The sequence below is a fragment of the Molothrus ater genome, chromosome 18 (genome assembly GCF_012460135.2).
Source record: "Molothrus ater isolate BHLD 08-10-18 breed brown headed cowbird chromosome 18, BPBGC_Mater_1.1, whole genome shotgun sequence".
Lineage (NCBI taxonomy): Eukaryota > Metazoa > Chordata > Aves > Passeriformes > Icteridae > Molothrus > Molothrus ater.
This window is the reverse complement of record NC_050495.2, coordinates 10,603,280-10,616,286: the sequence shown is the minus strand read 5'-3', so window position 1 is coordinate 10,616,286 and position 13,007 is coordinate 10,603,280. Positions and strand designations below refer to the sequence as shown.

At 47.9% G+C, this 13,007-nt stretch overlaps 1 protein-coding gene across 1 annotated transcript in view; it reads left to right on the top strand.

Annotated features, from left to right (window-relative positions):
• Window positions 1–13,007, top strand: part of LOC118693058 (paxillin) — a 41,648-nt gene that overhangs the window by 14,620 nt on the left and 14,021 nt on the right. Inside the window, exons 2-6 of the mRNA XM_036393370.2 lie at window positions 8,914–9,140; window positions 9,615–9,730; window positions 11,622–11,761; window positions 12,136–12,337; window positions 12,803–12,938. Of these exons, the coding sequence (XP_036249263.2) occupies window positions 8,914–9,140; window positions 9,615–9,730; window positions 11,622–11,761; window positions 12,136–12,337; window positions 12,803–12,938 (821 nt within the window). The remainder of the gene's footprint in view (window positions 1–8,913; window positions 9,141–9,614; window positions 9,731–11,621; window positions 11,762–12,135; window positions 12,338–12,802; window positions 12,939–13,007) is intronic.

Genomic DNA, 13,007 nt, shown 5'->3' with positions numbered 1-13,007 from the left:
CCTGCTGACTGCACGTGATGCTGCCCAGTGCTCCAGCAGCCTCACCCTGCAGACAGACAGACAGACAGACCACTGCAGCTCTGGGTGCCACAGAAATGCATTCGTTTGCAAGAACATGGTGTGGGCAGGAAGGATCTAGTGGTGACCTTAATGGTTTTTCAGCAGACCCACACAGAAATAACCCTCCTGCCCATCTGAGGGATCTGGTGGAAGCTCTGAGCTCACATGGTGGCTTCTGTTGGGTTTTTGTAGCATACAGAGGTGGCTTATCCTCACTTTTATGGTCAGGAGTCTGTCAAAAGTCTGTCACTCTTCAGCTCAGCAGCACAAGTGAGGCATCAGTGGGTGCATAGCAAGTGTAGCCCTAGGGACTGAGGCATGTCACAATCCTGGGGCTGAAAAGCCAAAATCAAATGTCAGTGTAGGTTTGGGTGGAAGCAGCAGGTAATGGTGAGGGATGTCTCCAGAACAAGGAGCGTTTCAGTTGGGGCTGTCTGCTGGCTGCACCTTTTCAGGCTGCCTTTTTTTCTGGTCTGCATCTGAGCTGCAGATGAATTATGGGAATCTGACAGGAGGGTAGGTGATTTCTTTCAACTAATGGCAGGATGGGCTGGATTTACAATTTGTGTTCTGGCCTAAGTTTTGAAAGTAGAACATTTCCATTTAAAGCAGAAATTTTATTCATTTACTTGAACAAGAGCTCAATTCTGCCATTGGTCTTTTTAATATATTTTCTAAAAGCTGCTTAAGTCATAGGGTGGTTGGAGCTGTGCTTCCAAGAAACCTGATGAGTTTATCTAAAAAAAACTGAAACCAACACCTCAGCAAACTTTTATTGGATTAGTAAGTTGAATTAGTTTAGAAAGGGGTGATCAGCAGGGCAAGTTCCAGGAACAGCCTGGGTTTGCATGCTGGGGAAGGGAGGATCCCTGGGCCTTTCCCTTACACTGGCTGTGTGTGATGGTGTCAGCTCTGCTGGAGCTGCAGCCAGAGCACTCCAGGGGTTTGCAGTTCATCCCCAAAAGTGCAGTTACTGATAAACAGTTCCTGAAATTGCTTCACACAGGCTGCATTTGCACACCCTTTTACAACCCCAGGCTTGGGGTGGTAGTAGTGCATGTTGGTTGTGACCACTTAGTTGGCCACAAGCTCTGGAGTAAACTCTCCAGCTTGGGTCTCAGTGGTTGGGAAAGGAAGCCACAGTCCTTGCTGCAGCTGCTCATGCAGACCACATCTCACACTGCAGTGTCTTGTCTTTGTTTAGACATTTGCTGATAGTGGTCAGAGCTGGGTGCATGTGCTGCTGTACTGGGCAAGGCTCACTGGTTTGGCTGTCAGTGCTCCAGTTCTGGCACAGAAAGGATTCAGGGTGGCTGCCACCACCTGATTCCAACAGCAGTTCTGGCTGTCACAGGATGAATCCTTGCTCAGTTTGTCTCTGCAGCCTGGGCTAGCCAGGCATAACTGCAGCTGGGAGCTTGCCTTTGCTTTTTGGGAGCACCCACACAAGTTTGTGAATCAGTGCTACAAATGCAAAGTTTTGCTAATTTTAAGGGGCAGTTTTGGTCTGAAAGTAGAGAGAAGCTTCAAAATTTTAATGGCTATTGTCTTTACTGTAATTTACCATGCCACATATTGATATTAGTTTGGGCATTTGTTTTGTTAAGCAGTGACACAAGATATGACTTGCAGCAATACCTCGATAGTGAGAAAGCACAAGGCTTTAAACATTAGTACATTAAGGAGAGAGCTGAGTGATTTTACTGACCATGCAGTCTGAACTTTCTCTAAGCAGGCCTGGGCAATGTGAAGTAAAAATCCCAGTGGCTGCTCTGTACTGATACTCCAGCAGTTGTTAGGCCTAGAAAATGACTTAACCTTTTGTGGCTTGAAATTTTGTGTTTCTTAAATAACAATCTGCCCCTGCTTCACAAGAAAGCTGAGCACTTTTATGTGTCCTGTGTTCTAACCGCCTTCTTGACATATTGATTACATTTTGGAAAACTGTTAGATGTCATCTCAAAATGTCTTAGACAGTAAGCCAAACTATTTTACATGCTTTCTATATATGTGAGCTGGAGAACTTGAGGATTTTAAGAGCATATAATTGCACTTTGAGTTTTTAAGGTCTCGTTTTGAATGTAGTCTTTGTATTTTATTGCTTTTGTAGTCTCTGATCTTTTTGCATTTAAAAGCATTGATTGGAACCTGCTTTCACCTGGAAGTCAATGTGGGCCTTTACCTGTTCATGATTTTCCTATTTCTGATAAGGCTCTTCCATTTTGCTGAGAAAAATCAAAATGGGAATTCCTGCCATCAGTGTCTGGGTCTCCCCACACCTGCAGTCAAACTCCAGGGCAGTGAGAAGTCTAAGCAAGGCTCCAGCAAGTGTTCTTGATGCAGGTCTTGTAGAGCACTGCAAATATTTCTTTTGAAAGGCTGTTTAATAGGATAAATATACCCAGGCTCCCCATTCCTCTGCAGTTACTCATAAGGTAAAACTGTCATGCCAGGGATTGGGTTACTGCCTTGAGCTGTCTCCCTCTATGTGAGCTGGAGCTGCATTTACTCCTGGAGGTGCTGAGAGAAGACTTATTTGAACCTAATGAGATTTTTAAGGTGTGCATTCAGGTGTTTTGCAAAGAGGTGTCTCAGATGAGGCTGCAAGCTCAAACTGCAGTTCTGGAAATACAATTCCTTTCCCCTCACTCTCTCAGGGGACAGCAAAAATCAAGGATTTGAATTCAGCATCTTGCAGGTATTAAGAAAAAGGGCTGGGGAGAATGGTGTGTGATTCTGCCAGTGACAGGTCTGCAGTTTGTCTGATGCCAAGAGAGACATGATTAGCATATAAAGTCCATCTCATTGAGAGCTGCCCTTAGGGATATCTTCATTTTTATTTCTATTTGCCAGTCCTCTAGGAATCTTCCGCTGCCTAAACCAGGAAAACTTGCAGCACTTCTACCTATTTGGATAAATAGAGGCAGGGGGGAAATAGGGGAGGTTCAGATACCTGCTCTGTGCAGCTGCAGCAGAGGAAATTCTGTAGTTTGTGCTCTGACATCTCATCCTGATTCCCCAGTGTGCTGTCTGGGCTGTCAGGGACATGTGGCACCAGAGATGCTGGGGGAGATGGGACTCTGTGGCTGAATGCATTTGCTGTGTGCTGGCTGGGTGAGGAATCCTGTCTCCAGTGCTACTCACTTTCCAGATGTCTCATGCAAGAAGCAGATCTACAGGCAGTGTGTGGTTTGATACATGTGCAGATGTGGCTTTCAGCTGTTGAAAATGAAAGGCTGATATCTGAGGCATTTGAAGTATCTTGCTTCAGTTATGCTTCCATTTCCTCCCCAGCAGTAGATGAGATGTGGAAGAAAATTGACCACCATCCTTTTGATCTCCTCACTGTCTTGATAATGCTGTGATGTGCTGTGTCAGCATGGCTTAATAATCCTCAGTTGTTGAGAGAGATGAACTGCATATGGAAATCCTTTCTCCGGAGGAAAGCAAATTTATATTTCTCTAAATTGCCTCACTTAAAAAAAAAAAAAAGGAAAAGATAAATTCTAAACCGCTTATGAATAGTGGAAAATTATTTACTGCTTGAGGAAGAATTAGCATTGAAAAGCTTCTTGATGTCAGTTGGCAAATGTGAATTTGTCGATGCCTTGTCATGTAGGTTTTTTCAGAATTAATCCATGATGTGTTCTGCTTCACTGTGTCACCTTAATCCAAAAGCATTTTTGAAATGCACAGGAAAGGGGAAGTGCACAAAGTATGCTTTGATATGCATGGAAAGACACATCTAAATATATATAGATATATATTTTTCTTTTTAGTAACTTCACTTTACCTATTTAAAGGGGCTGAGTCCAGCTCAAATTCCTAGAAAGGGTTGTTGATGTGTGCATCAGTACAAAGGGGCCCTGGTGTTACCCATTGCTGCTGCAGAGTGCAGAGCAGGGCTGTGCTCCCCGGGCTGGTGCTGCTGCTCTGTGTCAGTCAGAGCTGGGCTGTGGGAAGCTGAAGAATGTGCCCCTGGCTGCTCAGAGGCCGTTGTGCTGCAGGATGCTGCATCTGCAGGCAGCGAGCGCTGACACGCAGCCGTGCCTGACACGCAGCCGTGCCGAAGGAGCCTGCCCTGGAGCCCCTGGAATGCCTGAGCTCCTCTGGGCCCACGAGCTGTGGGCTGGGGAGATAGCACAGGAATGTGCACTGTAGAGCTTGATCTTTTCAGTGCAGCTTGAACTGGTAAATGGGGCTCAGCCTAAGGATTTGTCCTGCTCTTCTACCTTGCTGCTTTGGTGGTAGAAGGGATGTTTTGTGAGTGGTTCGGTGCATTGGACATCAGTGTGAGAGTTCTTGTCCTGAGCTGTTGAAATGACCAGCAGAGCTTTGTTTTTGCTGGGAGTTACCTTGAAGCAAAGCAGTTGGTATTAAAGGGCTGCTTGTACATACCTAACTGATGTGCAGAGAGGTGTGGAGGATTTGTGGAACAGAATCCCAAGGACCTCTTAGTTAATAATGATCTTTGGCAAAAATGAGGAAAGGGAGAGAGGAGCAAGCTAATGTCCCTGGACCTCCAGGTGTCTTGGAGTGCTTTTTAGTGCCTGATGTGGCATCATTCTTTAACTGTCCCTCCTCCACAGGAAAATCTTCGTAGAAAGCCCACCTGAATGCAAACAGTAATGTCCTGCCATACTGGGGAGGATGTGGTTTGAGTAGCCCTCAGGACTAAATGTGATTTCAGTCTAGTGTGTAATTTTTGGGTTGTCCAGGTGGTTGTCTGGGTTACCTGAGCCTGTGGAGGACCAGCTGTGCTTATGCTGAGGTGCTCTGTGCTGCAGTGCACAGGGATTTAGGGCTTTCTTGGCTGTGTAACTGCTCCAGAGTAGCCATGATAAGCAGGAGTGTCCAGGTAGGTGGTGTTCCAGCAGGTGTCCCTTTTGCACCCTCCTGAGAAGCACTCTGTGAATGGAGTGGAAAATAGAGATTTCTATATGCAAAGCCCATAGATAGCTGACCCCTACAGAGTCTTTGGAAACTGGAGTGATTCTGCTCCATGCACATGTCTCTGAGTTGACATTTTGTCTGTGGGTTGTGTTAGTGGCTTGTAGTGAGAGTGGGGAGAGGGGTGATCCTGGGGAGGAGCAATGGTTTGAAGGTCCGTTATAACTCTGGTTTACTTTACTGCTACAAAATGGTTAAATCTATTCTCTTGAGATAGCTAAATGTATGGTCTTCATCCTTGGGAGGTTCTGCCTCCTGGAGCTGTGTCTGTGGTGTTCCAGGGAGTATTTGGGGCAGCGGTGAGGCTGTGGTGAGGTCAGGGTGTGTGGCTGTTCCGGAGTTCTGGGCGGCAGCTGCTGTGAAATTCGCCTCTCCGTGGGGAGGTGCAGCACACGTGGCACCGCCGGGAGTTTGTGTGTGCCTGAAACAGGGACAGGCTCCCGGCTCTTGAACAGGTGAGGTGGAGGCACTGCCGGGCTGGGCACTGCCGTGGGTTTCGTCGCTGTCCCTGTGAGGTGTTGGTGGTGCCCTCTGATGGATGTGCCGGTGGGCACTGGCCCGAGTCACTGCCTTGCGGTGGCCCAGTCAGCTGCTTCCTGCGGGCTGATTCACGCGTCCTGCAGCACCGTCCCTCAGGGGTCACCTTGGGCAGGAGCACTTCATTACCCAGTAAATCGATCGAGACTTTAATATTTCTGTTTAAGCATTTAATATTCCATTTAAGGAGCAGTCGGCGTTGTGAACTCAGTGTGTGACGAGAGGTGCAGCACAAGCACAGCATCCCTGTCACAGTTCATCAGGTTACAGATGCTGGTCCCTTTTGCAAAAGAGAGAGTGATGCATCTTTTTCTATTAATAAATCTCCATTCTTTCCCCTCATCTCTTATATTGTCGTGTGGTAGTTGTACAAATCCTAAATGAATGCACGGTGCTTTGGGACCTCTTGGGATGAAGTGCTAAATGGAAAACAAAATGTTAATCCCTTTGGTTAATTTTTGGTTGGGCTTTGAATAATAGCCTCAAGTGACGCTCTGGAACTCCTTGGGTTGACCTCCAGGGGACGGACCTGCAGCCCGTGCCTGTGCATTGGAGAATCGCTTCCCGTGGGGTGGGACGGTGCCACTGCCCCCCTCGCCCTGCCCTGGCCGGGGACGTTCTGCTGCTGCTGCCGGGCCCTTTAAACGGGCGCAATTTCCCATTTCGGCAGAGTTTCAGGGAGCTGTGGTTGCTGATGAGATTGGATCCGGGAACAGCGACTGGGGGGGACGGAATGGGGAAGACCTTCCCTCTGTCATGGCTGTGAGCTTGGAGGAGCAGGGGCGCAGGGAAGGGAGGACAGGGGACTGCAGGATTTGAGGGCGAGCAAGCACTGGGAGAAGTCCTTTCACATCGGGAAATCGGTGTGTGAGCGCCTTTCCTGTCCCGGCTTGGGGTGCTGCCTTCGTGCAGCTGCTTCGATATCAGTTGTAAAGTTGGAGTTTAGTTTGAGTAACCGAGTAATTCCTCTCCGGCCTTTTCTCCTCCCTCCGCTTTCCGTTCCTCGGCTTTGCCTTGTTTGCTCAAGTCAGGAAGGGGGAGGGCATGGGGGCGGTTAATCATTAACTCCTTCACAGCCATGGGGCTCAGTGCTCCTGGCATTCCAGACCTCCCTGCTTCCGCAGACCTGTAAAAGTAAATCAGTGCGTGTAGCCGAGCTCACTGTGTGCCATCAGCAAAAGGCAGTGGGTGTCTGTCCCATGGGTCAGCAGCACAGAGAGGAGCCGAGCAGGGCAGTGTCTGTGCTGAGATGGTTACAGCTGCCGCTCCTGCACTGAGGGCTGGAGGTGGAGGGTGGAAAAATGGTTTGCGTCCCCTCTGCAGGGCCGGAGGAGCCCAACACCCTCACGGGATTTTCACTTCCTGGTGGAGTTTGAATTGCCTTTGTCATTGGAGGGGAGAAGCAAAAACCACTCCTTCTAGGCAAGCACTTCTCTGGGAGGTGGTGTGCCTGAAAGCTCCAGTCACAGGACCTGCCTGACTGTAGGAATTGCAGTTCATCGGCAGTTCCCTGGAGGTATGTGCCTTTCACTCTGCAGTCCACCAGCTGTTCTTTTGCTTGAAAAGAAGATTCAGTTCATTTTTCCCCAGCTGTGGAATACTTGTCTCCCTTCAGAGAATCTGCTTCTGGGATATTTTGGTCCCTTTAGGAAGATAGATCCTGTGACTTTAATGGTTCAGAGCATCTTTATTGCTAAATGAAAGGTGTATAGAAATAATTTAACACAGCATTTAATTTGCTAATGGCTGTATTCTGCTCTCTGAGTGCGGGACTGCTTATTTTTCCTTTTGTGATGCTTTGATTTTTTGAAAAGAGTGAATATAAAAGGGGCACCTTCCTCATCTTGTAATTCAATAATACTGTCCTCTTCCAATACATTTTCCTGAAGGCCTGCTAAGTGCATTGGCTGCTGTGGAGTGCTGTGCTCAGGAAGTGGCTCAGGGCTGGCAGGTGCTGCCCGGGGAGCTGTGGGCAGCCATTAGTGTGAGCAGTTGCTTGGTTGCTATTCTGGTGCCACCAGCTCCTTGTGAGCTGGTGGGGGACACTGCAGGGTGGCCACACTCAGGCTGAGCCCCTGTGCCCCAAACCTGTGTGTCAGGTACCTGCTGTGTGCAGGAGAAGGGATCTGCTGAGTCTCTCTGAGGACAGCTGTGTCTGTGCAGGGGGAAAGGAGATCTAGGAGATCTAGATCCCTCCCAGTTCTCCTGAAGCGTGTTCCTGTTTTCTGGCTGAATTCCACATCTCCAAAGGGACCTGCCGGGTGTGTCCCGTGAGCATGGAGAGTGCTGATGTCTCCAGTGAACTCCTCTCTAACAGCCTTGCAGAGGTGTGCACTGTGCTGCTGCCCCAGTGGAAAGCTGGGCACGTGGCCAGGGAGGCTTTCTTTGGAAAGTGAGTGCAGCACAGACCTGCAGGCGCTCACTGGAGTTTCCCCAGCAGGAACTGCAATGGCTCTGCAGGGTGGGCACATGGGCTGGAAGGTCCAGCAGGTCAGAGTTTGCCTTTGAGTCACCCCAGAGGAGTGCAGGGTTAGGAGAATGGGCAGAGAATACATTTGCAGGGAGAAATCCAGAAGGCTGGGAATGCCATTTATGCCTAAACTCTGATGGGACTGTGGGATTTTTGAGAAGTGCTAACTGTGTCATGTGGGTCCTCTGCCTGGCATGAGTGACAGTGTTTGTAGCTGGTGGAGGTTTTCCTTCTCTTGAGGAATTTGTGAGCAATCTCCACCCATCTAGTTAAGAATTGTTTCCAGAAGAAATGGCGTTTACCTGGCAGCCTCTGGAAACTTGTTAACTGTATGAGGTACTGAGGGGGATTTTTGTCAGGACAACCAAAATACATCCTTCTGCTGCCCTGATGGACTGATCTGAACATTTCATGCTTCTTCCACTACCTTTGACTCCGGAGAAAACACCTCCTGAGATCTTGTTTCCTGCAGAAAGCAGTGCCTGCGGCCACAGTAAATGACTCTGTGATGATGTGGGGCCTGTAATTAGTCTGTGTCAATATCCTGTTGGAGTAGATGTCTGGACAGGCTTGCCTAGGTTGCACTTCTACAGGGTACAATGAGAGAAGACTACGGGTTCCTGTTGTTGGGTGTTTTTCCAGTTAAGGCAAAAATCTGAGACTGACACAGCTTTTCTGGCTGCTTTGCTACATCTTGGTGTTCTCTTTGTAGTACAAGTTTGATTAACTCGTTCATTCCTGAGCAGCAGTAGTGTTTTTCAGGGCATTTGGTAGATTACCAAAGATGAAAAGTCCTCCCAAAAAACTTCTGACACAGATACATTAAATGAGAAGAAAGAGACAAAGCTCTAATCCAGGCTTTTACCATTTTGTTGGGTTTTTTTGCTTTCCTGCAGACGCCTTACTGGCAGACCTGGAATCCACCACCTCGCATATCTCCAAACGCCCAGTGTTTCTCACGGAGGAAACTCCTTACTCCTACCCAACTGGAAACCACACGTACCAGGAGATTGCTGTGCCACCCCCGGTGCCCCCACCGCCTTCCAACGACGCCCTGAATGGCACCGTGATCGACCCCTCAGAGCAGTGGCAGCCCAACACACCCAGATACGGCCACCAGCAGGTGAGTGGGGCTGTGTGGGTGGGAGGGTGCTGGTTTTGTAAGTGCAGGATCTCTCAGCAAAGTAAGGAGGAGGGAATAGGAATAAATGATGATGAATTTGGCTGTGGAGCAGGGAAATGGGGGGAGGTAGGAGTTTTTATTAGAACTAACTGGTTGGAGCAAATGGCAGAAAAGAATTTGAAAGCCATCGTCACTGTGCTGACAAAATGGTGCTGTGATGAGATTAGTGTTAGTCATCTGTCTTGAGCCTGTGGAAGGCAGACTGGGGGTTTCCAGCACAAAGCTGTGACTCATAGGCAGGTCTGAAGTAAGGGGAAAAAACTGTTCCTGGTGTAGCTCATCTGATAAAGACTGGCTTGACTAAAGAGCAGATCATTTATTTTGTTCTGCCTTGTCAATGCATGGGTTTGCAATACAGTAGTGTACATATTTGTTTTGTAATCTCTGTTTCCAATGCAAATCTTGTTTCCACAGCCTCAGTCCCAGTCTCCTATATACAGCTCTAGTGCCAAAAGCTCCAGTGCCTCCATTCCTAGAGACGGGCTCAACTCTCCTACTCCCCGTGCCAGTGAGGAGGAGCACGTCTACAGGTATCCTGTCCCTTTTTAAGAGATAAGCCTGACTCACAACTTGAGCTTGCTGAGGGTCAAGCTGCCTGCTATAAGTGGAAACAAACACTGCTCTCCGTGTGTGTTACATTGCTTTGTGTCAGTTTTGATTGTCTCTTTTGTAACGCACCGCTGTAACTTTCATACTTACTTCAAGCTTTGACGTGGCCCTTGGGCTTGCTCAGCTGCAGGAGGTTAAGGATCCATCAGACACAGCAGGATCTGGGTTGTGTTGTGAAGGATATGATCCAGATGCAAGTGACAAATCCACCCTCCTGCTAAAGAGCACAAAAGCTCTTCAGGGGATGGATGGCCTTAGGGTTATTTTTCCCTGGGAACTCAGTACTTGTGGCCTGGAGTGTTGTGCAGGGACTTGAGTTTTCAGGTAAATTCAAGCTTCTTAAAAGTTCCCTCTCAGTAGGTGATTGACAGATAACAAGTTCACACTTGCAAAGGCAGCTGCTCTCACTCTGACAGGTTGGAGGAGTAGCCTGCACGCCTGCACAGTAGGACAGACCTTTCTGCTGACATGGGGATGAGTGCTGTCAGAAATTCATCCTAGGCACCTTTTTACACTTTGGAGATTGTTGTTTCTTTGGAGTCATAATCTAACCATGCCAGCTCTTTCTGCTGAGCAGGAAGTTGCTTCCAACCAGAACTAATTCTGGTTAGAGCTCAGCTCCTCTCTGGGCAGCCTAGCCAGAGGTGGTCCAATGGAGATGGTAATTGCAATTTTTTCAGATGACTGCATGCAATTAGTATTAAATGAAGGTAATTAGAGCCCTAAGTCCTCTTGAACAAGGGTCTGGTGAGGCTTGGTTCTGGTGTGAGTTGTAGTTGCTGTGTTGGTTCAACATGAAGTATGTTCTCCTCAGATTGCAGTTGTGGATCTTGTTTTTCAACCTGAAGAGAAGGATAACTTCCCTTATGGAATTCATAATTGTCACTGGTGTTACAGTGTCAGAGTCCTTAACCTTCTAGATACTAACATTTTGAGCATAATGTGGTCCTGTGCACAAGGCAGAAGTTCCCATTTTGGATTTGGAAAATATCTTTTTGGTAAAATACGAACCTCTAGAGCATTAAAAGTTATTTGTAAAATTCATTTGTAAAACCAGGAGCAAAAAATGTTCCTGCCACTGACAATGGAAAGACTGTTACTACAGTGTAACCGCTATAAAAATCACTGCATTGACGTGAAGTTCTGCTTTGGAACAGTTTGCAATTCTGTGTGGTAAATGATATCACCCATATAAGACTAGCAGTAATTACAGCCAGTGCCTTATACATGCATGAGAGTTTAACACAGTAGAAGATAATAACAAGTTACTTTCTTATGAATTGACTACAGTTCCCCAAATTAAAGGTGAGAGGACTTGGGGAGACCTTGAGTGTTGCAAGAGGCTATGACATATGCTACTGCTTTTCAATTCTGCTTCTAACCTGAGGCTTGTGCTTTGCCTCTGTCTCCAGTCTGTGCTAGCCCTGCATTCCCTCACTCAGGGAGGAGGATGTTGCTGCTTGGTGTGGTGTCAGCAGAAACAAGTCATTTTCCCATACATGAGCTAATGGTTCTGCTGCTGTTCTGTGCATTTTGCATCTACAGACAGTTAACTCTTTCCTACAGGGGCTGGGCAGCGCGTAGTCCTAAAATCAGAGGCCCTGTCCATCAATGCTATTTTTGTGATTTACAAGAATAGTAGTGGCTGTGTTCAGTCATGTCACAAAGCATGTGTCTTCTTTATGCCCAGAACTAAAAGCGTCAGCCTGAAAAGACCACAGCACATGTGTAAACTTTGGGAACCTAATGAGTTTCCCTCCATCCTTCTGCTGTATCTTGATGCAGAGGTTTCACATTCCCTTTTATCTTCAGTTTCCCGAACAAGCAGAAATCTGCGGAACCATCTCCCACAATGACCAGCTCCTCTCTGGGCAGCAACCTCTCAGAACTGGACAGACTCCTTCTGGAACTGAATGCTGTTCAACATACCCCTGCCAGTGGCTTCACAGCAGGTAAGGAATAGGAATTTGGTATGAGTGGATACTTTGATTCTCAGAATAGTAGCTTGCTTTTTCTTTCCAACATCCTTAGTGAGGGAGACCCCTCCAGCCCTTAATCAAAGATTCATTTAGTGAGGGTGGGATCTCCTGAGGTCTGAGCTGCAGCACCCTGCTCAAAGCAAGGCCAGCTTCAAAACTGCCTCTAACTAAAGTTTTGAAGTTAGTTTATGTTGCTCAGGCCCTTGCACTGTTAAGTTTCTAATATCCTCGAAGATGGATGTTCCACAAGATTTCTGGACAATGTTTTGTACTTGCTTGTGATTAGCAGATGTGTGTGTGTGTGGAATGGGGCTCTGAATGGCTCTTTTCTGCTCCCCTTTCTTCAGATGAGGCTGGCAGAAGCCCATCACTGCCCAACGTGGCTGGCCCTCACTATGTTGTCCCAGAGAACAGCAGCTCAGGGGGAGGGAAGGCTGCACCCCCGACAAAAGAAAAGCCAAAGCGAAATGGTGCCCGTGGGATTGAGGATGTGCGTCCCAGCGTGGAGAGCCTGCTGGATGAGCTGGAGAGCTCCGTGCCAAGTCCAGTGTGAGTAGTGCTGTGGTGGTTGCAGGCTTGGGTGGGGTGGGGTGGGCTCCTGGGGGAATGGTGACTGTGGTGTAGGGGCAGCTGCTGCAGACAGTGATGGATGGAAGATGGGCTTTGTCTAAAGGGTCAGAAGTCAGGCGGGTACTGGTGCTTTGTAATCTGCTTCTGGATGGAAAAATGCATAAGTCATCTGTTAGAGGTAGACTGTTCAAGCTCAGATTTACAGCTGACCACAAATACAAAATGAACATTCAGGCATCATCTGTTTCTTAGAGGATGGGATGTGTGTGCACACGTGAGGCAGGGTCTGCACGTGCTGGGGAAGCTGGGCCAGGTTGGGCTGTGCTAATGAAACTCCTCATCCTCTGCTTACTTGGGGGAACAGTGGGACTTCAGTCTAGGAGTGCCCTCCAATGTTTAAACACACTCTTCCTAAAATTTTCTTTTAATTTTTCCCCTGGCCAGGCCTGCAATCACTGTGAGCCAGGGCGAGGTGAGCAGCCCCCAGCGTGTCACGGCCAGTCAGCAGCAGACTCGAATTTCTGCTTCTTCAGCTACACGAGAACTGGATGAGCTGATGGCATCCCTCTCTGACTTCAAGGTACCCTGTCATGGCAGCTGAAAGCTTCATCTTGTCCCTACCCAGCCCAGTCTCTCTTGCCTGTTAACC